We start from the raw sequence: 24,229 nt of genomic DNA, 5'->3' as shown, positions 1-24,229 counted from the left end.
CATGCTCAGCTCCATTCACTCGGTCCACACCTTGCTGTCATTTCCAAGCACATCCTGCAGACCATGTCCTCTTCCTCACTCCTGATAACCCCTACCTGCCAGGTTGGGCATTTCAGAAAGGTCACATTTGCTTGCACTTGCAGTGCAGCAGTCGAACCGTGTCTGGAGTGCAGGACAGTGTGAGGGGCAGGCCTGGCTGCTCTCTGCCGCAGGGCTCTGGGAGAAGGAGAGCCCCTGTAGGGAAGCGCCCTGGCTTTCACTGGCAACCCTGCATTAAAGACCTGGAGGAACAGAGGCCTCGGGCGGTGCCGGGGGGCTGAGGCTGTGGGCCCCTGCCCCGGGAGCTGGCAGTGGGAGCATGGGAGGCAGAGCAGCACCAGGTCCCGTGACCTCCAGGGTCAGTAATGATGGGAATGACAATGGGAAGCAGCTCACAGCCATGGCTCTGCTGTGGCTCTGCAGCTCAGTGAGAGATTGGGCCCAAGAGAGAGGCCAGAGGGGGTTTGCGATGAAAAATACAAACCTCCATATCCCTAAATTTAAAGGATTTCTATAAATTCTAATTGGTGTCTAATTTCAGCTTCTAACTATATCTTTTGGTTGCTTGAGTCCTCTAGCCAGAAATTAGCTGCATTGGTACTTCGCATAGTGACAATACTGTGATGTTTGTAGGATCAGAGGGTAACAGGGAGACAGGCTGGTGACTTGTGGCTGGTGGTGCTTGTGCTGTGGGAGCAGAAGTCCTGAACTCAAGGGCAGGTATTGTCCTACAGGCAGCTGAGAAGAAAGCTGGGCTGCCCAGCTGTGGTGCAGGAGCGGGGCTCCGGGCTGTGTCTGCTCTCTTCCATAGGTAGGCCAAGAAGGGATGGTGCCCTTTACTCTAAAAGAGCTGCTTATTGACTGCCAATGTTGAGAAGTTTGTGGTCCTTTCATGATGCTCTAAAGCTTTAAATGAACACCTGCAGCATGTGTTGTGAAATCTGAGCACTGACCATCTTTTCTTAGCAGTGTCTTTACCATATTTTCTTGGTTTAGCAGCGGCAGTGATTAATCCACAAAGCCCTTTCCAAATGGAAGGGTGGTGTAAGGAAGGGCTGTGACTCACAAAGTGGAGGGAAGAAAAGGACGGTTGCACAGCTTGTGGGCACAGCAGCAGAAGCTGGTATTTTTGGCTTAATCCTGCCAAAGCCGGTTCCTGCTCCTCAAATCTATGCTAATGCAGCATAAGGTGCACTTTCAAATGCCTTTGGGCTGCATAAATAGTGATGTGCACAAGTGGCTGCTGCATGGTCCTGTGTCTCTGGCTGGGTGTAGCCACAAACTTTGTCTGCAGTGGTTAGGGTAGTTTGGATCAGGCTTTTCCTGAGTTGTTGACAGTGTGTGCAGTGGGAAAACAGTTCAGAGAGATGGGCCCTCTGTAGCAGAACAGGCAGCAAATAGCAACTGTCTGTACCAAGGAGCCAGAGTACAGCAATGGCCTGTGTGCTGTGGAAAGTGGCAGGCCTTCTCTCAACCAGTCCTTAGAGCTGCAGGAAGGGGCGGGCTGTGCAGCATGTGCAGGGTTTGGGCTTTGGTGTTTCAAGGTCCAGGCAGCCCTGACTGTTGAAAAAACACCAAACTCAATATTGCTGCTTTTGCCTTGGACACTCCTCTGGTGCACTAGTTGACAAATACTGAAGGAGTTGGTGAAGGGAGGGCCATGTCATTGCCTTACTGGGAGCTGTCTTTTGCTTATCTGTTCTTCTGGTTTCTCAGAGCCATGCCCCTTCCCCACAAGTTACTAACCCTTATCTCCCTCCCCAAGTCCTGCACAGCAAGTGACAGACACAGACGACCAGTAGAGGACACTGATGTCTGCGCTTGGTGTGAGGGTCCTATGTCCCTGCTCCTCCTGTGGTCCAGGACTCTTGGTTCCTGTGCTGCTCAGTCAATGGGCTGCTCCTTTGCTGGCCACAGGGGGACAATAGGCCCAGGAGCATGAAGGATTGCTGCTTGCCTCTTCAAGTTGCTCTGCAGGAAGGTCCTTAGGCTCCCACCACTGTACACCTCTGGGAAATGCATGTACAGTCACAGCCTCTCAGTGAGCAGGAGCATGGCGATGTCCGTATGCTTGCTTAGCTGGAAAGCAGCTGTGGAAATAGTTCCTGGTTTAGGGTAATGGTTTGTGGTTCCTCCCCTGTCAGTAGCAGCTTCAGCAGTTGCCCTGAGCTCTCCATTGCATACTGCACAAGCTGTGCCATGCTCCGTGGCCACGATGGCCTCTCTTCTGAGGGCCATAGCCCAGTGCCTGCTTTCCTTTTTCCTTGCATTCAGCTGTGCCATTGCCTCCTCCTGAGGACCCCCAGGCAGGAGCAAAGCTGAGCAGGCAGCAGCACTCCAGCACCAGCAGAGCACAGGGCTGCTGCCCTCACTTGCTGCTGAGTAGCTAAAGAGCTGAAATCAAGTGCCTCCCGCTCGAGAGGTCGGCTTGGAGTTCTGCAGAGGTACAAAGGCCCGCTGTTGCAATGGGCACTGGCAGCATGGGATGCCCCATCAGTGCCCACAGGCCCTGAACCAAGTCCCTCCTGCCTTCCCCAGGACCAGAGATGTGTCCAGTCCAAGGAATGCCGGCAGTGCTGGTCCGAGCTGCCCTTCCCAGAGCGCAGGGCCCGGCAGAGGCCTGCCATGGAGAGCGTGAGCAGGAGCTGCAGCAGCAGGACAGGCTGTGCCGGGCTCCACACCGGAGCACCGGGGTCTGGGTCCACAGCTGGGCCCTCAGCCATGGTGTAGGGGGCAGGGAGGGAGGTGGGGGTCCTAGGTAGGCTCCATGCCCCTGTGTCAGTGCAGGTGGGGTGTTAGTGGCAAAGCTGGGGCTCACCTCAACTCACAGAGGGAAGGCAGCAGAGCCCCTGTGCCCCTGCCTGCAGCAGGGACTCAAAGAACAGTTTGAAACCGCTGGAAGTGTTCTTGTTCGCAGTTAATGTGGCTTTATTATGAATGTGTTGGGCTCCTCTCTTGACAGCAGTTAGTTACAGAGTGTTTCACATGGAAATGGGCAAAAGGACAGAACTTAAAGAACTAAATTCAAAAAGAAACATGATGTTGAAGAAAAGAATCAGGGCTCTGTTCTTAAGACACTTAGCATAGAAGAAGCTAGGAGCACAAGTTGCCATTTCAATACAGTTAAGACGTTCACTTCTTTAATTATAGGTTTAAAATAGTATTTCGTACCTATTACATACAGGAAGATTACGCGTTGTTGCCCACATGCAGAAACAAGCAAAAGCAGAGTTTAACTCTTTCTCTCTATAGTGTTGTATTACCTCTGGCTCTGGATGGGTTCTGCTGGCTCCTGCAGGCTCAGCAGCGGCAGAATCTTTAAAAATTGGCATTTTTACAAGGTTTTTTTCCCCGTAGGCTTTTAAGATGGGGGGGGGGGGGGGGAAGGGAGGCAGGTGAGGAGAGAAGGAGAGAAATTGAAGGGAGGACAGACACAAAAGACTAAACAAAAAGTGTGGCGCCTTGAGGCGGAAGCGAACTGGTACAGGATAGAGGTGTCCAAGCAGCACGGCTGCAGAGAGCAGCAGTGCTGAGCGCATGGGTTACGCTAGAACACGTGCCAGTGACCACACTCCTGCCTGGAGGACACAGGCACCTTGCAAAGCCTCACTACTGCTGCTGCTTAGTCAGAATTGCTTCAAGTTTAAAACTGAGAAAACATTCATGTGTGGGTCTATCTAAAGTTAGTGCATTAGCTTTTACACCTAGCCACGCTTCGGGATCCAGGGAGCCAGTCAGTGAGGGTCACATTCGTTCCTGTACTGCGGGCAGCAGCCCCGCTGCAGGTGAGCCGGGAGCTCCCCCCCTTCCCCAGCAGTGTCCAGGGGCAGCAGGAGCAGCTGTGGTACCACCTGCAGTCGCTTGCCATAACCAGCATTCATGGACACTGACCCCATCGGGTTACAGAGAACGACATTTATTCTTCTGGCAGACACACTGTGATTCCATGGTTAAAATGAGTACACCACAGGGCAGGGATTTGCTAAGTCCCCACGTGAGCTGACATGCTCCTAACAAGGGCTGTGCCGAAGGGCTGGCTGCGGCTAGCCTCAGCCTTGTGCTGCAGCCGCTGCGGTTCAGACACGGCCGTGCCGGCTGCAGGCAGAGCCCTGCTGCTGCCAGCAGGTTCTCTGTGGCCTTTGTATGTTGTTGTTCAAATTGCAGCATCTAAGTATTTACACTGAGAAACCTCTGAACTGACACTAAGAGCACATGGTGTCATATTAACATGTATAAATTAAAATAGTAAATCTACACAAAATGCAGCTTAACATCAAAAAATATATAAATTAAATGCAAAATAAACAATTACCCTAGAAACTCCATTTTAATCCTAGGAGCAGGTTTCTAAGCAGCATTTTCTTTGTGTCAGCTGCCAGAAAACAAGCACTGAGACTGATGTGCCCCAGGCAAGCACAACACGGGGTTCTGGATGCTTATTATGGAGTCAGACCTCGGCTCCGGGCCAAGCACAGTGGGTGACACAGCGGGTGACACAGCAGGTGGAAATACCTTTGAGCTGTATGTCAAGCCTTGCAGTATTGCTTTCTAGCTCATCCCGCCTTCCCCAGAGCACACCCTAGTGCCACTCTTTGTCTTACAGAAAGATAAACGCCATCTTTGTGATAAGTTCCTCTTGCAATGCTCTCAGATTCTAACATTCCTGCTGCTCTCCCTGCAGGAGCTCTGCAGCTGGGATGGGTTTGGAGACTAAGGAGGATCTGGGTGACTGTTAGTAGCAATGATGCACTCGGGGCTACACTTGTGCCAGGATGGCCAGAGAGCAACACCCACAGTAGGTGTGCAAGCAGCGGGCTGTGCGGTGCGCACAGCACCGTTTGACAGCACCTCCACTACGCTGGCAACAGGACTCTACTCGTCCCTGCCTCAGGTGTGGAGGGACTGAGAGCAGCTACACTTGCTAAACTACTCTCCCCAAGTGTTTTTGGAAGGGGATTCTCTTTCCTCACACCACAGGTTCTGCTCCCCACATCCTGAACGCTTGGGGGAACAATACAAAGCTTGAACACAGCTAAGCGCTCAGGCCAGTGATATACAGGCAGCGAGGGACCTGCTGCTGCTGCACAGCTGGCACACGCCAGCTACACCGGCCAGACACCAGCCTCTCTCAGGCAGGTTCCTCAGCTGCCTCACCACAATCCTCAAGAAAGCCTTTGGTTTACAAGGACAGGGAGGTTTCTCATACATCTTAGGCCAACAGTGGCCAGGGTTGTTTCAGCCCTTCTGCTTTACAGGGGGCTATAGCTGTGCGTTTGGATACTCTCTTTGTGTGACTGTTCAGGCAACAGCCCATCTGTGCCTCCTACTGTCACACTGCTGACGTGCAGGAGTAAGTCGGCCACTCTGTGAGTGCAAAGCTCAAGTTAGCCGGTTAGGAATGTGCTCTTTGTAGCAAAGAACAGGTTGAACCCTCCCCTCCCACCTACATCCCCAAAATTGTCCTTCATCCCAGTTCCTTGAGCATAGCCAGCAAGTGAAGCAGGATGCTACAACCAAACACTTGGGACATAAACCTGCAGGGAGAACTGGCAAGCAGGGGTCCTGCCTAGCTGGAGCACAGGACCCTTGCTGAGATCACCACCTGTATGTTGAGGATGGGAGATGGAAGAATGACCTTCACTGTCACGTTACAGTTGGAGGGTTTCGCCTTCCCTCATTTCCTAGGTGCATTTTCTTTGCAAATTAGTTTTCTTCTCTGTCCCCCCTACCCCCCATGCACTGTCTACATGCAGCAGCAGCAGTTCAGCCCTCACCAAAAAGATGAGGTTCGTGGTGCTACAAGTTAAATGGCAAGGCAGCCAGGAAGAGAGTAGAACAAGCTCTCACAGCAGCAAGGCAGCCAAAATAGTCTACAGAAACGGTACAGGCAGCCAAATAAAGCAGGGAAAATGAAGGTGCCCCTGGCCTGCAACTGCTCTTGCACAAATTCTCAGCTCAGTCCAGAATATTAGAGCCCTACACTTCTTTCTCATGGCATCCAGTGCTGAGCTAGATGGATACCCGATTGCCTGACAAATGGGAACCATGTAGAGGACTAAACCAGAGAAGAACTGGACTGTGATTAGATGGTGTCTCTGATGTTGCATCGGTGATTGGAGAGTCAATGGATGAACGCAAAGTGTGGAAGATTTAGAATTCGATCTTACAGGCTGGAAAAGATTCATCCTGCATTACAACAGTGCTGCTGCTTGCCAGTACCATGATGTTTAGCTCCTGCTGTTTCTCATGGGTCTGTTGGTACCATTCTCGTGTGACCTCAGTATCATGTGTTGGGATCAATGTCACCTGGGAAAAGAAAGCAGCAGGAATGATTGCCTGAGAACATCTGCAGTGACAAACAATGCCCACAGGAGCTGAGGCTAAAATTTCCCTTTCATTTTGGAACACTGTACCCTTGGTACTTCTTGTTCTATTTAATGTCTTTCAGAAGTCAGGCTCTCTAAGGCAGAGCTGGTGCTTTATTTTATGCACTACCAGCACAATGGCTGCAAACTGGCAGGACTAAGATCTTAATGATGAAAACAGCTGCAGTGCAGGGGAAAGCATCACTCTGTGGAGCTCCTGAAACAGCCTTAGAAAGATCCCTCAGTGTGAAAATGAACAATTCTGAAAGTGTCACTGTTAATGGCCTGACAGTAGACTTTACATGCCTACTGACCCAATGTGCCACTCAGGGACCTTGAAATCTGAGGCTGCTTGATCTGAAAGAACATACACACTTGTTTTCTTTCTGAAGCCACATACCTGGCTTCAGAAAGAACGTCTACTCGGAATGTCCTGCAAACTGAACTGAGCAAGAACTATGTGTAAGAACACTCTGGTTTAAAAGCACTAATAAAAAGTTGCCATCAGAAAGGTTGTCAGTGAGCAACAAATGCCACTGGGTGTGGGACACTGTGATGAAAATACAGACTGTGATGGTGCTTGTTCTCACTTGACGAAGATAAGGAGGAGTGTATGATCTCTAAATGCTTCCTCCCCTCAGAAGGAAAGGAGGACCTACTTGCTTCCACTCACACCACTTTGCAGGTGTCCTCATCATGGGTACAAACAGTTACTCTTTTAAGATTGTAGAGCAATACTTGCCCAATATCATTTGCTTCCTCTCAGTATGTCCTCATATACTCCCTCTGGGTATCTCTGTGACACATACCTCCTCCCCAGCACTTGTGACACAAGTAGCATCACACACACTCCTTGGCATTCCTGTGACCTACCTGCAGGTTCTCCCCCCACTGAGACTTCCCCTCCAGGAGGGCATCCAACACTGCACGGCTTGGTTCTCCATTGGCTGCATCATTCCCACTCACAACATAATATGATGCTCGAACCCGCTTGAAGAACTCCAGATCCGTGTTCTTTCCACTGCAATGGTTGGGGATGTATGCCAAGTCCACATAGACAGGTGGACCCATGGGCACAGGCAAACTGCTCTTAGGATTATTGGAAGCTTTGGGAAAAAAAAAAGAAAAGAGAGGCTATCAAAACCCTTCTGGAAAGGACAAACACTCAAATTAACACTGAAGGACTTGAATTCCAGAAAGCTGCATTTCCCCTGCAGCTGCAGTGACAAAGTTAAGATTTATCCAGGCTCTGCTGCTCAGAGGTGACCTGGGTATATTTCTGGGCCAGTGTTGTCACAGCTCTTGGGAGGGAAAGGGAGTTCTGCTGTTCTTTGGGGAGGGACTGGAAGGCTTTAGGCTCAGAAGCTTTTCCTGGAGAAGGGAAACAAAAATCTCTATTATTAGCTTTTGCAGAGTTGTCATCCCAAACAATATTTAGTCCTGAATTTTGTTGTTTAATAATCTACATTTGCTAAAGAAACCCATTCTGATGGCCTTTATATGCTATCCTAAGGTATTACAGTAGCCTTTCTGGATACTCCACACTGGCTTTCTGCCATCCCTGTGAATCACTGCCATTCCAAGGACTCTATTGCTCTTTCCTATCAACCTTTTGTACCTCTTTTCTTCATTTGCTGCTGCTTACATTTATAAGATGAGAGATGGTCAAACAAGCGCTGTTATACTCAGCAATATATATGCATATATATACACACACAACCCGTAGAAGGACTGTCCCTCCTCTCTCTCCTGCTCTCTGTGGAATCACAGAGTCCTCTGTCCTCTTTTTCCTTCCATATGCTGTGATCTCTGGACAGTCTCTTCTGTGAGCAAAAAGCCACTAACTACTAGGATGGACACCTCATTGTGCTGCCTGGCTGCTACACAAAGAATTCCTTCCTTTCTCAGCCAGCCTTACGGATGCTGACTCCTCACCCCAAGTTTGTTTTGGGCAACTCACAGCACTGCTCCATGCACAACCTCTACATCCTATAACTTTGTCTCAACCCTCCCTTCAGACTCACATATCCAGGCACTGCATCTTGCCAGTTCTTCTGTTCAGCACCTCCAAGATATGACTTTTCTGTACAGGCATTCTGCTAATACGCTGGTGCAGGCTCCCTCTTGACTGCACCCTATGTGCTTGTCAGCTGATCACAAGCATCAGATCTCTCAGCCCCTGCTCAGTCCACATTCCTTTGCAGAGCCCTCCTGGGCCTGGCATTGTGACCACCTCACTGCTCTGGCCGCTGCTTTCCTCTCACTCCCCACTACACTGAGCAGCCCCTTCATCAACCATGTGGCTTGTCCATCGCTGCTGCTGCCAGTGACACCAGTTTGCCTCTCCTGAGCTGTATTTACAACACACACGCACAGGGGCTCTCTTCGAGTCTTTCCCTTCAGCTGCTCTCATGCGAGAGGAGTTTCCTGTAGTGCCCCTGCAAACCTTCCCCCACTTCTATTACACCCTCTCTTTGCCACAGTGTCTGCAATGCGCACCTGCTAAGACCACAGACATCAGCTGTTTCCCAGTTTTCTCCATTCTTTAGGGTGCCCAGAGAAGCTGTGGCTGCCCCATCCCTGGCAGTGTTCAAGGCCAGGTTGGACACAGGGGCTTGGAGCAACCTGCTCTAGTGGAAGGTGTCCTTGCCCATGGCAGGGGGTTGGCACTGGATGAGCTTTAAGGTCCCTTCAACCCAAACCACTCTGGAGTTCTGTGATTCTATGGACATGCATGCTTAAGGAAGAATTTCTTACCAGGGTTTGTTTTGATGCCATTAACAAGGCTCTTGCCAGGGTTGCTGTGGCTGCTCCGGGATAACTCATCCTCTGGATGCACCATTCCACTGCGTGGTTTGGGCTTTTCTCCACCATCTCTTTCTTTTTTGGCAGTGACAGATTTTGGAGATTTGTCCGATGGCTGTTTCACAGGAGTGGGGGACCGCTTCCCTTTCACATCTAATTTACGTGCAGGTGAGGAAGACTTGGGTTTGCTCAAGGGCTTCCTCACACCTTTGTTCTTTTCTTTTATGTCTTTCTTGGAGATTTTATCAGTTCTGCTCATGTTTTGCTCATTTACCAACATATCAGGGTCTACCATGCAGACATCAGGGTGAGGAGGATGGGGATGGGGATCTACCATTGGAACAGGCTGAGGATCATGGCTGGACCTAGAACTGGTGTGATGAGCATTCCCAACAGCTTTGTCCACTGGGAGGAAATCGGCATCTTCATCCGAGTCCATGTTGGCATCTGCTGTGATGGACGGACATTCTTCTGTCTCAGGCGGGACATCCGAGTCTGACTGAGAGGTTCCAGAATCACTCACTGATGTTGGAGGAGTTTCCTCCACTGTGGCACTTTGCATGGGACTACTACTAGCATGGGGTGGTCTTCCTTGCACTGAAGGATGACCGTCCTCCTGTGAGAGGTCACTATCTTCAGAGAGCTCATGAGGGCTCGGGTTGATGAATGAGGGAGAGAGCTCTCCTTTCCTGTGCTTGTATTCACATGAGGAGAATTTCTGTCTGCAATCAAAACTGCCTCCTAGATGTGGCTCCATCTCGTGGGAAGCATCTCCATGGTCCTCTGTTTTTCCACCCCTCTGCACATCTGGAAAAAAGGGCTGGAAACTGTGTGCAGGGGACATCAGAGAGGAAGGACGGCTCTGCCTCTCTATGTCCTCTTTGCCTGCGCATGGAGAAAAACTGCTGTCAGAATCAGCACATGGTTTTTCATCTTTTGCCTCTGCTGCATGGTACGTACTTTGGAAAGCTTGCAGACTGGTGCTCACCTCTGTTGGACCGTTGGCTGTGGTTTCATCTTCGTGCTGATGAGGAGGAAATGATGTGAGGACATCAGGGAGAGATGTCAGTGTCATCGGGTGTTCTGCAAATGGTGCCTTCTGCTCTGGGCTGCTTACACAGGGTTGCCGTTGTTTCTCTGCAGAGAATGGTGTGGGCTCTGAGCTCTGGCACTCCTTTCTGCTTGGCGAAATGCTGTCACCCATGCCGCTGGTGAAGGGAGAACCATGTTCTTTAGCAAACACAAAGTCTTTGGTTTCAGCTGTACATGTTTTCACAGTACTATCTGGAATCTGTGGAGACACGTCCCAAAGACTCCTGGTACCTGGTTCCTCTCCTGCACCCGTGTATGTCGAAAGCATATGGGAGTAGAAACTTTCTGCTTTAGTCGGTATCACAGGAGTGGTAGCTTCAGATGAAGGTTCCTCTGACAGGCTGGAAGAGTCATCTTTCAGCTGACGATGGGGCACAGACTCCTTTTCCACAGCTTTGGAGAACAACTTATCTTCTTCATATGGACTCAGTGGTGAGAATTTAGCAAAAGATGAGTCAAGGCTGCTGATTTTCTCAGGAACCTCCAAGTACTCATCTTTCTTCCCCTGGTCTGACAGCAAAGCACAAGGAGCCTTTAAAGGAAGAGAGATATCCCCAAAATGGCTTGCCAAGGTTTGCTCATGTCTGAACATACTGGATGTTTCACTCTTTCCTAGCAGGGAGCATTCAAATCCCAAAGGGCTGTGCATCTCTGTGCCCTCTGCTGTTGGGCCCTTTTTGAATGCCTCTTCCTGTTTTCCAGAAGCAGATTTCAAGTCTATGGCTTGGTCCTGGCTCTCTGAGGCCACTGCTGCACTTGGATAATCTGTTATACAGAAATGTGATTCTTTTGTGGAATGTTCAGCAACCTCTCTCTTTTGTGAAGAATCTTGTCTTAGCTGGCACACTTCTGAAGTCTGCTGATCTATGCCTATGTCTGGCAGGTCACTGTAACCGGGAACACGTGTCCTCACAACAGTGGCTGATGCAGTTTTCCTACTTCCATATTCCTCTTTCCACCCTGGATCAGAGGGTGACGAGGCAGTAGAACTGGGTGAAATGGACTCCTGACACGTGCTTTGCAGAAGGGGTTCTGGTACATGAAACTTGTCCATTGCTGAGATGTGTGCATAGGCTGTGCCTGTACCTTTAGCAGGGCTGTGCAGTTTAGACTCCTTCTCAGATTTCTCCTTAGCACCTTTTTCTAACTCTGAGTCACTTGTGCTTTCTTCCCCTCGACCTGCTTTCTCATAGTATGTGTCTTTGGGATTTGGGCTTTCAGATTTCAGGAACAGAGATGCCTGATCCTGGCTAGACAAAAGGATGTTCTCATCTGGACAAGCAGCATCAACATAAGCAGCTGATTTTTGTTGATAAAATATATCAGTCATGTCTGTGGGAGAGGCAAATGCTGTGCTTGCAGATGATGGGTGCATTTCAGAGTCCAATTCTTCTCGCGAAGCAGAAGACACCTTCAATTTTTCCTGTCCTTCAGATATCCTAGGCTTAACTCTTTCAGACAAGGGCAAGTATCTTTCATGGATGTCTGTATAGTCAAAGGCTGAATCTGCTTTATCTTTAGGGGATGCTGGAGATGACAACTCCTTCTCAGCAGAGGTATAAAGGCAGGACTCTTCTTCCTTTGCAGAGACATGAAAGCTTTGACCTTTTTGAGAAATCAGTGCTGTTGCTGGCACCTTGTCAGTGTGAACTGGGCTGTCTGCATGACTGGGTGCAAAGGGGGAGGATCCAACTCCAGACACAATCATCTTCTCATAGATGTCAGCATACTTGAAACTTCTTTCATCAGGGTAGGGAGTTGGTTCTCTTTCTTCTTGCTCTTGTCCTGTAAAACTGTCATCACCTCTGGGTCTGCAGACCCCTTCCTCATAGGAATAAGGCTCAGGCGAGCTCATGGAATAGGTCTCTGGAGGATATGCCACTCGGCTGGCAGAACCTGCAGCCTTGGCATGGCCCGTGGCAGCACTGCTTTTTTGACAAGGGCCTTGTCCTAGGAGGGAGTGCGCATGCTGCCCTGACCCTGAAGCACTTCCTTCTGGAGACGTTGCTATATATTCATATTCTGCTGGTCTTGTAGATTGCAACAGAGTAGATGCTGCTGCCATCTGCTTTTTTCTTCCTGTAGAGTCATAGAGACCCTCAGTGGATTTACAGTCATCCTCTTGCTTTCTATCTGACTTGTATTTACAGTCTATTTCCTGATACAAACCACTGATGTCTGATTTCTTTTCTGTCTTCTTCAGTGGGACTTCCTCCTGTAAAAGTGGCTTGCGCTGATCTAAATTGTAAGGCCTCTCTGTTTCTGGTGGTGTGTCAATCTCCTTTTCCTGAGCGGTAGCCATTACAGACAGGGGAGATGCCGTCAGTGCTTGGTCTAGTGACTTTGCATAGATATCTAGGACAGCTTTCTCCTCATCATCTAAGTAGGAGTAATCTTGTTTAGATGTCATGAACAATTCTTGCCTTTCTTTGTTTCCAGCTAATGCTTTGGCCTGATTTTCCTCACCAGAGACATATTGAGAAGGCAGAGGAGAACTTTCTGTTTGTGTTTTTTCTAGAAGCGTGATGTCAGTAGGAACTGTTTCCTCTTTCTTTGCTTCTGATGTAGGTTTGGCACTCTTCTGTGTGTCTTCTTTGTAATCACACGATTCTATCTTTAAACATGCTGTTTCTGCTTGCTGTAGCACAGGTTTGTCTTCAGCATGACAGAGATTCTCATTCTCTTCCTTGGGTAACTGCCCTCCTCTTTCAGCCTCTCTTCCTTCCTGAAGATACCCATACGCAGAGCCCCATGCTTCCCTTTCTGCTGTTCTCCAGGTGTGACTGGCAGGCACTTCAGGAGACAGGATCTCCTCATGTCCCATTTTAGGAGGGGATTTTGTTTCATATTCTGGTACCTCATCCAAGAATGTGCTCTCTCTCTCTTTGTCATATCTCTGCCTCCTTCCCTGAACAAGTTTCTCGTCCACCTCTTCTGGGAACCACACTTTCTTCTCACAGCTTAAATCTTTCATGTAAAAGTCTTCCATTTCTGGAGATTTTTCTTCTTGAGCTTCGCTGAACCTGCAAGGTTTTACAGCTTCAGCAAAAATGTGTGAAGATGTTTTATCCTCAGTTGGGCTAGATTCTGTGAAGTGTAACCCCTTTGCATCTGGAGATACTCCCTGAGAGTCCAAGCCTGCAGTTCTTCCCCTAAATGGACCCTTTTCTGATGCAGAAAATAAACTGCTGTCATCTGGAGATGTATCTTCAGTTGAACTATCTCTGAGTGATGTGTCTTTAACTGAGCTACTTTCTGGACAAGGAAAAGATTTTGACACTTCTTCTGTGAGTTCTTTGGCAGAAATTTTCAATGATTTTTCATATGTGGCTGGGCTCTGCTCTGTGAAATCCAGGGATTTCGCAGCTTCTGAAGGGAATTTAGCAGTAAATTCAGACATAGTTTTTTCTTTTACAGGTATCTCTTCTGTGAAACTAAGAGATTTGATGTCTTCTGGAGAAATTCCTTTAACAAAAATGTCTGAAGAGACTTCCTTGCTGGGGCTCTCAGTGAGAGAAATGGATTTAGTCTCTTCTGGAGAAATGTCTTTAATGGAAACATGGGAAGATTTGTCTTCTTCTGAGGTGTCTCCTGTGAAATACAGCAGTTTTCCTTCTTCAGCAGTCACTCCCTTAACAGAAGTATCTGAGGTCTTTTTACCAATACTTTCTTCTGTAAAAGAAAGTGATTTGGTGTCATCTGGTGAAAACTGTGAAGATTTGTTGCTTTCAGATTTGCTTTGGCTCATGAACTGTGGAGGATCCACATTTCCTGGAGATGTTTCTGTGGTAGAGAATGGCTCAAAGGACAAGTGTTTTGAAAATCCCATTAAACTTTCTGTCATGGATTTAGTTCCTTGCTCTTTTTCTGGCTCCAGAAACATATCTGTGCTGGGATGGAGCCGCACGGGACGCTCTTCCTCCTCCCCTATCACCACTGTCTCCTGCTTGTGGTAGGAGAGCCAGGGCAGCTCCTCCTTCCCCAGTGGTTCTTCCTGCACCTCCTCTCCAAGAGACACTGGAACATCACTGCCCAGGTCCAGCTTGTGCTGTACAGGTCCAGGCACTTCTTTTTCATGTCTGTATTTTGCTGCAGATACCTCGTCTTCTCCGAGAGGTTCATCCTTGGTTCCTTTCACCACAACAGAAGTTTGGCCTTCCAATTTCTTGGCAGCATCATCTGTTTGTTTTTCAAATAGATCTGAATCTACTGTTTCTAGTTTTTCCTCCACTGGAGACTGGTAGAAAGGTGTGTGTCCTGCACTAGTGGGGCCAGATGGGGTGGGAGAGGCCATTTTGACTGTACTGTCATCAGGACTCATGCATCGTTCTTCAGCCTCTGCAGCATCAACCTGGGAAAATGGTGTTTCTTCAGAGGATAGTGGCAAACCAGAAGTTTGCATCACTTGCGTGGGAACATCGATTAACACGTTATCAGGACATGCTTGATGAGCAAACATGGGGGCACTGTAATGCCCCCTGAGTTTCTCAGGCATTTCAATATTTGGAGTCCCATCTTCTTCTTCCTCTTCTTCTGCCTCTTCATGAAGATCCTTTTTTTGAGCTTCCAGTTTTCTCTCTCCTTCTGCTAATGTGTGGAAATCTTCAGGGGGTGGAGATTTAAAATATTTGTCTTCCTCCAAGGATGATGTGGGAGAGATTGTGCCAGCAGAGGGAACATAGTCGAGACCTTGGGTTGCTTCAGTCCGAGAGGAGGGCATGCTGTTTACTGTGTCTAGAAGTAAAGAGCTTTTCCCAGTCTCTTCTGTTTGTGGTGCTGTTATAGATGCAACAGATTGGTCTTCTGCTACTGAAGTTGCAAAAGATGAAAGCTTATCACATTCTGTAATGGAGGTAGCAGAGGATATATGTTCCTCCTCAGCGAGAGGTGCTGCCACAATGTTTGTAGGATATGCCAGGATTTCAGACTCCTGGCCAACATAGCCCTTGGCTGAAAGGTCAGCAGTAGGCATGGCCTGTATTCCATGTATTGCTTCAAAAGAGCCTGGGTGATCAGGAACAGAAATGTCATAGGCATTGACATCGTACTTCAAGTGTGGGATCCTCTCTTCCTGTTCATCATGTATTTCTTCATCAGAAATGGTCTGCTCTGTTTCTGAGTATCCTGGGATTGTTTCATCTTGGATATATGAAACATGTTCTGCTGTTGCCCCTGGTGTGACTGGCAGACTGCTCAGATATGACTCTTCCTTTCTTATGTCCTTTTCAAGTAACTTGTTTTTCTCACCCATGTCACTAAATTCTTTTTCCTTTTCTGTAGTGGTAAATATTTTGTCCTCCCTCTCATCCTGATTCAGCTCATAGAAGTCTCTATTCTCTTCCACCTTCTCCTCTACCTTCACAAGGTGTTCTTCCTTTTCTTCCAGTTCTGCCTTTTCTATCACATCTTCTTTCTTTTCCTTCTCACCCTCTTCCTGTGCCTCTGTCCCCTCACAAGTCTTTGTTTCTGCTTCCCTCTGTTTTCTGTCCACAGGGATTTTCTCCTCTTCCTCCTTGTCTTCCTCTCTGAGCACTGATGATCGAACACCCTTTGCTAAGAGGTCTATCTGTGATGGTACCTGTTCTTTGTCCGCAAACAGCTGAACTTCCTTGTCCTGCTCAGCTTTTGTCTCGCAGTGTTTCATATCACGATTTTCATCTATTGTTCTTCTTTCATCCTCTATTTTTTCAGCAAGTCCTGCTCTCGGTTCTAGCTGAGGGACTGTCTTTTCCTCTGCTGGTGATACTTCTTCCATATCAGCAGTAGTCATTACCTGATCAGGAATGTTTGTTTTCAAAAGCAGATCTACTTCAAGGCAGCTCTGAGCAATCATGTCAGCAGTCTCTTTTATCTCAGTTTCAGGTATTCTCATAATCTTATCACTAACCTCAATATCAGACATTTCTTGCATCACCTGCAAGGCCTCTTTCTCCTCATGCCTCAGTTCCTCAAAGTCCTTTGTAAGATCTTCTGGTGAAGATAGGACTAACCTCTGTTCAGCTATGGAAGCCTCTCCTGGCTCCACCTGTACAGGTGTCTTCTCCATTGGTGACATCTTCAGATCAGCAGGTAATTCCTTTTCAGGTTTGATCTTGATCTTCTCAGTTTTGAGTCTGCCTGGAACTTTTGCCTTGTATAATGTTTTTCTTACTTCTGGGGTAAATGGTTTTAAGTCCGGTTTAGAAATTTTTTTGGGCTCTGGTTTGGTTTCCTTCTTTTTATCCTCTTTCTTGGAATCTTTTTTTTCCTCTTTCTTTCCATCATCTTTTTTTAAGTCCTTTTTCTCCTTCTTAATCTCTTTCTTTTCTTTGTCTTTCTTCTCCTCCAGTTTGGATACTTTCTCTTTGAGATGCTTTTTTCCAACCTTGTCTTTTGCCAATTTTCTTTTCTCAGCTTTGAGAGCATCACTTGTCTCTGTCTTTATCTTTTCATGTTTAACAGGTTTCTCAAGAATTTTCTCTGAGTGTTCTTTAACCTTTTTCTCAATTTTAGCATCCTTTATGACTTCTGGTTTTACCTCCTTAATCCCCTCCTCAACTGCCTCTTCTTTCTTAGCTTGCTTTGTCACAGATGGCTTGGGGGAAGATTTGAGACTCTCTTTACTGTCAGTTCTTTGTTTAATTTTGGTCTGCTTCAGCACAGGTGGAGGTATTCCAGAAGTGATATCCTTCTGAGTAGCCACTGGGTACCTCAGAAAATCCAGGTGCTTGAGTTTCTCAAGACCTTCCAGTATCTTATTTTGAGGAGCATTTCCAGGAAACAAAACCCTTACAATTTTCTCTGTTGGGCTGGCTGGAAGCCACACCACCAGGGCTGTGATGGATGTGAGATAGGGAACAGAAATTTCACCTTCTTTCCCGCTTGCGAGAATTATGCCAGTCTTTGCTTTACTATTACCAGCCCATTTTTGCATTAAAAACTGCATTTCTTTACTGTCTTTGACAGGATTCAGTATATACATGTCCAGCTTACCCACTCCCATTTTATGGAAAAGTGTGATAGGTTCAATGGTACTGCTCACCACCCTGTAGAGAGGCTCTGCTTTAATGCCTAGTCTGCTGAGATACTGCAGTGTCAGACAAGCTTCTTCAATGCTCCTCTTTACTTTCATGGATGATTCAGGCATCTTCAGTTTTTCAGGAACATTAAAAAAAACCACCCCTAGCTCAGGAGAAATTAGGTTCTTCATCCAGTCACTGTAGTTGGTAGAGCCCTGGGATTGTTCCTCCTCTTGCTCAGCAACTTTCCTCTGCAGCAGCCCATTGATGCCAGGTAGGTTGTCTGCACCAATGTGGGTGAGCAGGATCGAGTCGATCCTATCCAGGTGCCTTACCAGCTTCCAGAAGCAGGATTTTCTGTCAGAGCCACCATCCACAAGGATGTTAAACCCATTGACAGCAAAGAGAGCAGAATCACCTCTTCCCCCAGGGAATATGTAGCAGCAGGGTTTAGAAAGCTTCAAAAAGCCCCCTGAGGTGGGTGGCTCCAGGAGATCAAATGGAGATGGCACGTCAACTGTCTCAGAGACATATTCTGCAAACTCAGACACCCCATCCATTTCTGGCAGAACTGGATCAGGATTCAATTTCAGATTAATAATTTCCTGAAATCGAGGATGTCCAAGGTTGCTCCAGTCTCCTTCTCCCAAGCACGACACAGTAAGGGAGGCCTTGATATCAGAATCAGTGTCGCAGAGAATCTGGGTAACCTAATGAGACAAACACAAGCAAATAAAGGTCAAATACAGCTCTGAGACCAATTTGGCACTTCAGAAAAAAAACTGGCAGTATTTCTGCCAGTTAATACAGAAATATTGAAGAACCATGAGCACTTTGCTGACAGAAAACACTGCGGATAGATCAAACAATCCAAAAGCAAAAGTCCTTTGCAAATAGATGCACGGGGCCATGTTCTGCTCTCCTTTGAAATTCTTAATGTTGACGGGCTGTTCCGCTTCCTGACTGTTGGGAGGGCACAGTGACAAGACCTCAGGAAAGAAAAGGAATGCAGGAACCAACTTGTCCTCTTTCCTTACTTCTTCCTATGTAACCTGGGATATCAGTCCCTGACTTGGGCTCAAAAGTAGAAGTTTCTGTTTGATTTGTGAATTCTAACCCTGAGATACCCTTTTCAATCATTGCCTGAACTTACCCTCGGTTGTTGGCTAGCGAATGATCATACAGCACTTGGTGCAGTTTTAGTGCCACAGGACTTACTTTTTTATTCAGACTCATTTTCTTCCCTAGGATCTATTTTGAAAGTCATAACTCCATCTCCAATAATATACAGGGCTGGGGACGTGCTACATGATTACTGAGTAGAACTAAGGTCAATAAAATTTCCAAGGCTCCTTAGAGCTATGCTGAACATATCCCCACCAAAGCAGCATTAAACCTCAGACTTCCTAAGTATCTGGAATGAGATTACTACACTTCTTTACACTGTGTTCTCCTTCTTAGACTGCCCTTAATTAATTAACTAGTTAGCATCCAAATAGGTACCAGAAATAAATGAGAACAATCAGCCTAAAATAAATGATGGGCAGATTTGCTGATTTAATTACAGCAACAATGCTTATCACTTGTCAATATATCACCCAGCCATTCTTGCAGCAACTGTACATTCAGAGAGATTCTAAACAGCTGGCACATAGTGATCAGTGAAGTAGGGCTTATAAAAAACTGAAGCAGCATATCTGTATTGGCAACGAGTGCCAACAGAAAGAGAGTTTAAAGCCTCTGAGGAAAGCTATAGTACACCTAGCTAAGATAATCAGCATCAGAGCAGAGGTTCAGAGATGTCTTTTAAGGTTTTCAAGACTCCACTGGGCAAAGCCCTAAGCAATCTTGTCTAAATTCAGTGCTGACCCTGCTCTATTCAGGAGATTGGGCTATAGGCTTCTCAAGTGCCCTTCCGACCTGAATGATTCTGCAATTCTGTGATTAAATAACAACATTTGAAATTATCTAATCATCATGTAGTTACTTAATCAGCATTTAGTAATCCCCTCATCATCTTCAGACACCTCTGAGGAAGACTCTGAACCTTGCGAATGGCTTATGCTTGCTGGACTGACTGTGAAATGAAGAGAAATAGCCACATTTGCCACTAGGGCAATGATGGCCTCTGATGGCTGTTTTTTGGAAGCTGCCCACAGATATTTTAAGACCTGCTTTAAGAAATGTTGAGTGTCTGCCCTCTGCAGAGGCGGTATGGAAGTTTATTTCAAACTAGGCACTTAAAGGTGGAATCACCCATGCTGCCACCTTAGCAAACTTAAGCCAGGGAGTTCAAGCAAGATGCCCAAGGCCATAGCATCAATTATTTATGGAGTGCAAATTTTCACTGGGTTTCAAGCCCATCCCTTGGCAGATGTGCCACCTGAAGGAGCAGCACAGGCTGCTCTGTTCTGTCCTGCACTCTGTGAACAGGGGGGGACATGCTGGCTTACAGTTCACACTCACCTCCGGGTCTGAAAGTATCTCAGCAAACTTCTGGTAAGTGAAGGTCCCAGTCTGCAGGATCAAGTCTCCTTCCTGATCTGAGCTCTGACCGCAGAAGATCAGTAGTTTGTGGGCTGATGAATCACACACCAATGAGCGGACCTGTTACCATGAGACAGAGTGTTGCAGCCAAAAAGTTATCTGTATTCCTCATCAGCACCCAGAAACCCAATCACATGGACAAATGATACTTACATGTGATTCACAAATAGCCAAAAAATAAGTTTTCCACATACAAGAGAGCAGGTTATTGAAGAGAGAAGACACTGCTACTGCCTGCCCAACACAGCTCCACATCATATGTCACATCATAATTCACACTGAGAAAGCAGGCCAATGCTAGATGTTTGGTGTTACACTGCCATGCAAAAGGGCACCACATTTAGAGTCTCATCAAACTGGAATGCTCAAGGTTCAGAAGCCACTCCACCTTGTTTGCTTGGAAACTCTACAAGCTCCCAAGAAATCCTTAAAATCAGGCAATGCTAAGGCACTAACTCTTCCAGGAAGCAGCTCATTCTTAAAGGACTAGCACATAAGAAACCATGTGCTCTCATGTGTTTCTTTGTCTAACGGTAAATTCTGCCACAGAATTCTGGTTACTGCATGTACCTTATTAACGAGACCAGAACACCTCCCTGCTTCTGCACACCTTGCAGCAGGCTAGCAGCATGTTCGAACTCTCCAGAAGGTGCAAAACGATGATTGTGACCTTTATGTCTAGCAAGGGTGAGAGAGCTAAGGTGGAGAAAACCCACTGGCATCTGGTCCTTACCTCAGACACGATGCTGTCCACATTGGGATTTACAAGGATCACTGTCTCCAGAGTATCACTCCGGTGATGGAGGGTTCTTTGGCCTGGGGAGAGGCAAGGGATTAAACAGGATGGGAGAAGCTGATGAGACAGTATTTGCACGGGTTTGATTGCAAGGCTTCAACTTGCATTCTAGACCCAATACCTGGGTCTCATAGAACAAAGCAAACTCTTTTCAGTAGGAAAAAAAAAAAGAAATCCTAGTTCTGGATCAGCACAATTTGCAACTCAGCTCCAGTGTGTTCTGACTCCACAGCACCAGCCATGCCAAGCTGCGTGCCTGTGCCAGGCAGCCCCACCATAGCTGTGCCGTAAATGCTGGCACAGTGCAGTTATCTCCTCCAGACAGGAGCATCTCACCTCACTGCAGCTACCATGGAGAGGTATCTCTGGACGTTGTCCAAGCCTTAGTTACCACAGGGCTCTATGAGTTAGCTGGTGTATGCCAGCTCACCCTTCAGTGAGTGGTGCAGCACAAAGATCCAATTTCTTAACATTCTTAATCATTTTTTTTCTCTTCTGGTGTGTTTTTCTTTAATCCAGATGTGCACTCCGAGAGGTAAACTGCTGGTATTGGAACCACCTCCTTGGTAAGAATGCTTATCCTCCTGTCTCCCCCTGAGAGAGTCACAAACAGGCACCCAGACAGGAGTCTGCTCTCTATATATTTAGGCAAAAAAGAAAGAGCTAAAGAAGAGCAAGCAAGATCCTGGCAGTGCAAAAAAGCAGTTTGTGTGCTCACCTTGGCATAGGCATTACATGGATATTTGGCAAAATACTGACATAATTCCTGGGCCTTATTATCAGGAAGAAGAGTGGCGATGCCTGCTGTCCTGAAGGGCAGCGCTAGAGCCGCCGTTGTGCACCCACAGCAAACAGCACTGGGAAGCGGGACGATGTACAGGACCTTCCTGCAGCTTTTCCCTTCACACTGCAAGCAGCATGTAATTTTTTGCATTCTGGTCTTTGCAAATCCCTACCTCTGGGCATTATATCCACTCTAAAGCCAGACACTTAGAACTTAACTGTTGGAATGCATAATTTGTAGGGTTTAAATCTTTCATAGGCTTTAAGCCCTGGACTGGAGGGCCACAGATCCTCACTGAAAATGGACATCTATTTTGAGCTTTCATCTTCCAGAAAATTGCTGCTTTCTGTCAATGCTGCTGTTTCTACCCTCTTTATTCCACAACCTTCCATCAGATCTCTTTCTAGGCAGATCTCAATCCTTCTACCAGCTCGATCAAACTGATATTTCAAAGAAACTCAACAGAAGGACACAAAAAGAAAGAAGTCGGAGAAAGGCCAATGCTCAGTATAGCTTAAATCAAACTCAGTTTATTGGGATGTTTTACCTTGGCTGCCAGCAATTAAGCATAAACTAGGTAGATATGCCCAGAAGGCAACTTTTAACCCAAAATGAGAGTGGCTCTAAGCTCACAGCTGAACTATTTCTAGTCTGCATCTCTAGCTGCTTTCTGAACTTGCGTTCCTTCAGTTTGTCTAAAAATGGTTCCTCCAGACTAAAGCAAAACCATCACTCTGCAAAGGAAATGCCTGCATGGAGTTCAGTGGCATTTCTGCCACCTGATGTGGGATGTGGTGTGTGGATGGGAAAGGCTGGGAACCAGGCTTCTGCTCAAAGAAGTAATGCTGCAAGCCCACGGGGAGCAGTGTGAGAGGGCCAGGAAGTGCTCTGGAGCAGGCACTGCACCCAAAGGCAGCACAAACCCACTCATCCTCGAGGTAACGGTAATTGTAAAAGCATTGCTCAGATCCCAGCAGCAAACACAAGGAGTACCTCGCTTCCTCACTGATGCGTCATGCAGTTTTCACACAGCTCCCCCCACGCCAAACACCTCCACTCACACACAGCTCAGAGCATTCCAAACAGAAGTGATCTGTTCCCTTTTTTCAACAGTAGGTCTGGGACAAAGTGAAGCCCATGCCATTTCTCAGGCTTCAACTTCTGCCCCCTTGCTGCTTATACATCCCAGACAGACTTTTTTGGCAATCGTTACCCATATCACTTTGAGAACACAGCTTGGTGTGCAGAACCAGCACCAGCAGACTCTTCCTTGTGCCATGGGGAAAGAGGGCTCTGGGCACAGCGCAGTCACTGGTGTCCAGACACGGGCATCCTTCCCAGCACCAAGGTGCTGCAGAGGCAGTGACAGCCTGAGGGCTGCTGGCTGGGCAGCGCCTGGAGGACCATGTCAGCTGTACAGGGTGAGCAGGCATGGAAACACTGCTGCTCTTTGCCATTTCTGAGGCCCAGACCAAGCAGTGGAGCTGCCATTGCCAAAAGCGGTGAACAAAGTGCGGCTGGTTTGCATTCTGCCCGGTCCTTGCACCCCCTCAGGGGCCACCCCCTTCACACTTGAAAGAAAGAGAAGGGTTCAAGCTGTGGGGCCAGAAGCTGCTGGCAGATGGAAAGTAGGAATGGTGAAATACTGGGTCTGGTGAAGATGATTAAGGGATCGAAGCTTTGTCAGATGAGGCAAGGCTGAGCACGCCAAGACTGTTTAGGCCGGGAAAGAGAAGGCTTGGGGAGGGGGAGGGATCTATCAGTATGTGTGAATAGTTGATGGCAGGCAAGGAAGAAGAGGAAGCCAGACACTCTTCTTAGCAGTGCCCAGTGACAGGCCGAGAGGCAAAAGGCACAACTTCAGACACATGCGGTTCCATCTGAACGCAAAAAAACATTTTTTGTGGTTTTTTTTACCGTGAGGATGGTCAAATACTGGAATAGGTTGTACAGAGAGGCTGTGGGAGTACCCATCCTGGGAGACACTCAAAACCCAACTGGACAGTCCTGGGAAACCTACTCTAGCTGACCCTGCTTGAGCAGGTGAGACTGGACGATCTCAAAACATCCCTTCCAACCTACGATTCAGTGACTCTCTGAAGCAGTGCAGCCCTCCTGAACTTTGCTCCTGACCTGCTGTTGGGCAGGTTCCCCTTCTTCAGTTGCAGCAGTTGGTTCTCAGGATACAGGAGCACAGCCATACAGACAGCCCATTTCCAGAAACCCTGAATCACTGCACACGTGCTGAAACCCAAAACTGTTCTTTAACCTAATTCAGAGATAAAGCAGAACAACACACAAACTCCAGGCTGAAACGCAAACTGAATGAGGCGCAAGTGCCCCAGCCCCTGCTCACGCTCAGCGGCTGCCACCCCAGCTCAGTGACAGCAGCACCTCTGCAAGTGACAGAGCAAACACTGGGCTGTGCCCAGCTTCAGGAATATCCATCATCCCAAAGTCTCTTTGAATCCAAGTGCTCACCAGCCTGAGGAGCCCTTTGCTGGCTGCTTCCTCTGTACAGGCCTGCAGAAGCAGCTATGCAGACAAAGGATTTAAACACAGACTGGGACATCCTTCTTCTGACTAACAAAAATTACGTGAAACAGAAACAGCACGAGTGACACTGCATAGGGACTGAGAGCACACCGTTCAGGTCATTGCCAGATATTTGCCCTTACTAAAGCCCTATCTCAGTGAAATGCACACATGGAAATACCACTCCAAATGGCAAAATCCCTTAATTACATTCACCCGTACAAGGAATATCCTTCTCAGCCCCCCAAAGACTGCTGTCTTCAACTTG

The 24,229-nt window shown here is 47.5% G+C and overlaps 1 protein-coding gene across 3 annotated transcripts in view; it reads right to left on the bottom strand.

Moving 5' to 3' along the window:
* Positions 1-2,941: 2,941 nt before the first annotated feature.
* Positions 2,942-24,229, bottom strand: part of MAP1A (microtubule associated protein 1A) — a 53,331-nt gene continuing 32,043 nt past the window's right edge. For 2 of the 3 annotated variants that reach the window (XM_030497802.1, XM_030497800.1), the window contains 5 exons: positions 20,580-20,662; positions 19,766-19,906; positions 9,162-18,009; positions 7,278-7,510; positions 2,950-6,345 (listed from right to left, as the gene is read on the bottom strand). In XM_030497802.1, coding sequence (XP_030353662.1) covers positions 6,190-6,345; positions 7,278-7,510; positions 9,162-17,859 — 9,087 coding nt within the window. In that variant the 5' untranslated portion in view covers positions 17,860-18,009; positions 19,766-19,906; positions 20,580-20,662 and the 3' untranslated portion in view covers positions 2,950-6,189. Of the gene's footprint in view, positions 6,346-7,277; positions 7,511-9,161; positions 18,010-19,765; positions 19,907-20,579; positions 20,663-24,229 lie in introns of all 3 variants that reach the window. The other variant, XM_030497799.1, reaches the window with a different exon arrangement.

The sequence above is a fragment of the Strigops habroptila genome, chromosome 9 (genome assembly GCF_004027225.2).
Source record: "Strigops habroptila isolate Jane chromosome 9, bStrHab1.2.pri, whole genome shotgun sequence".
In the NCBI taxonomy this organism is placed as follows: Eukaryota; Metazoa; Chordata; class Aves; order Psittaciformes; family Psittacidae; genus Strigops; species Strigops habroptila.
This window is presented reverse-complemented; position numbering and strand designations above follow the sequence as displayed.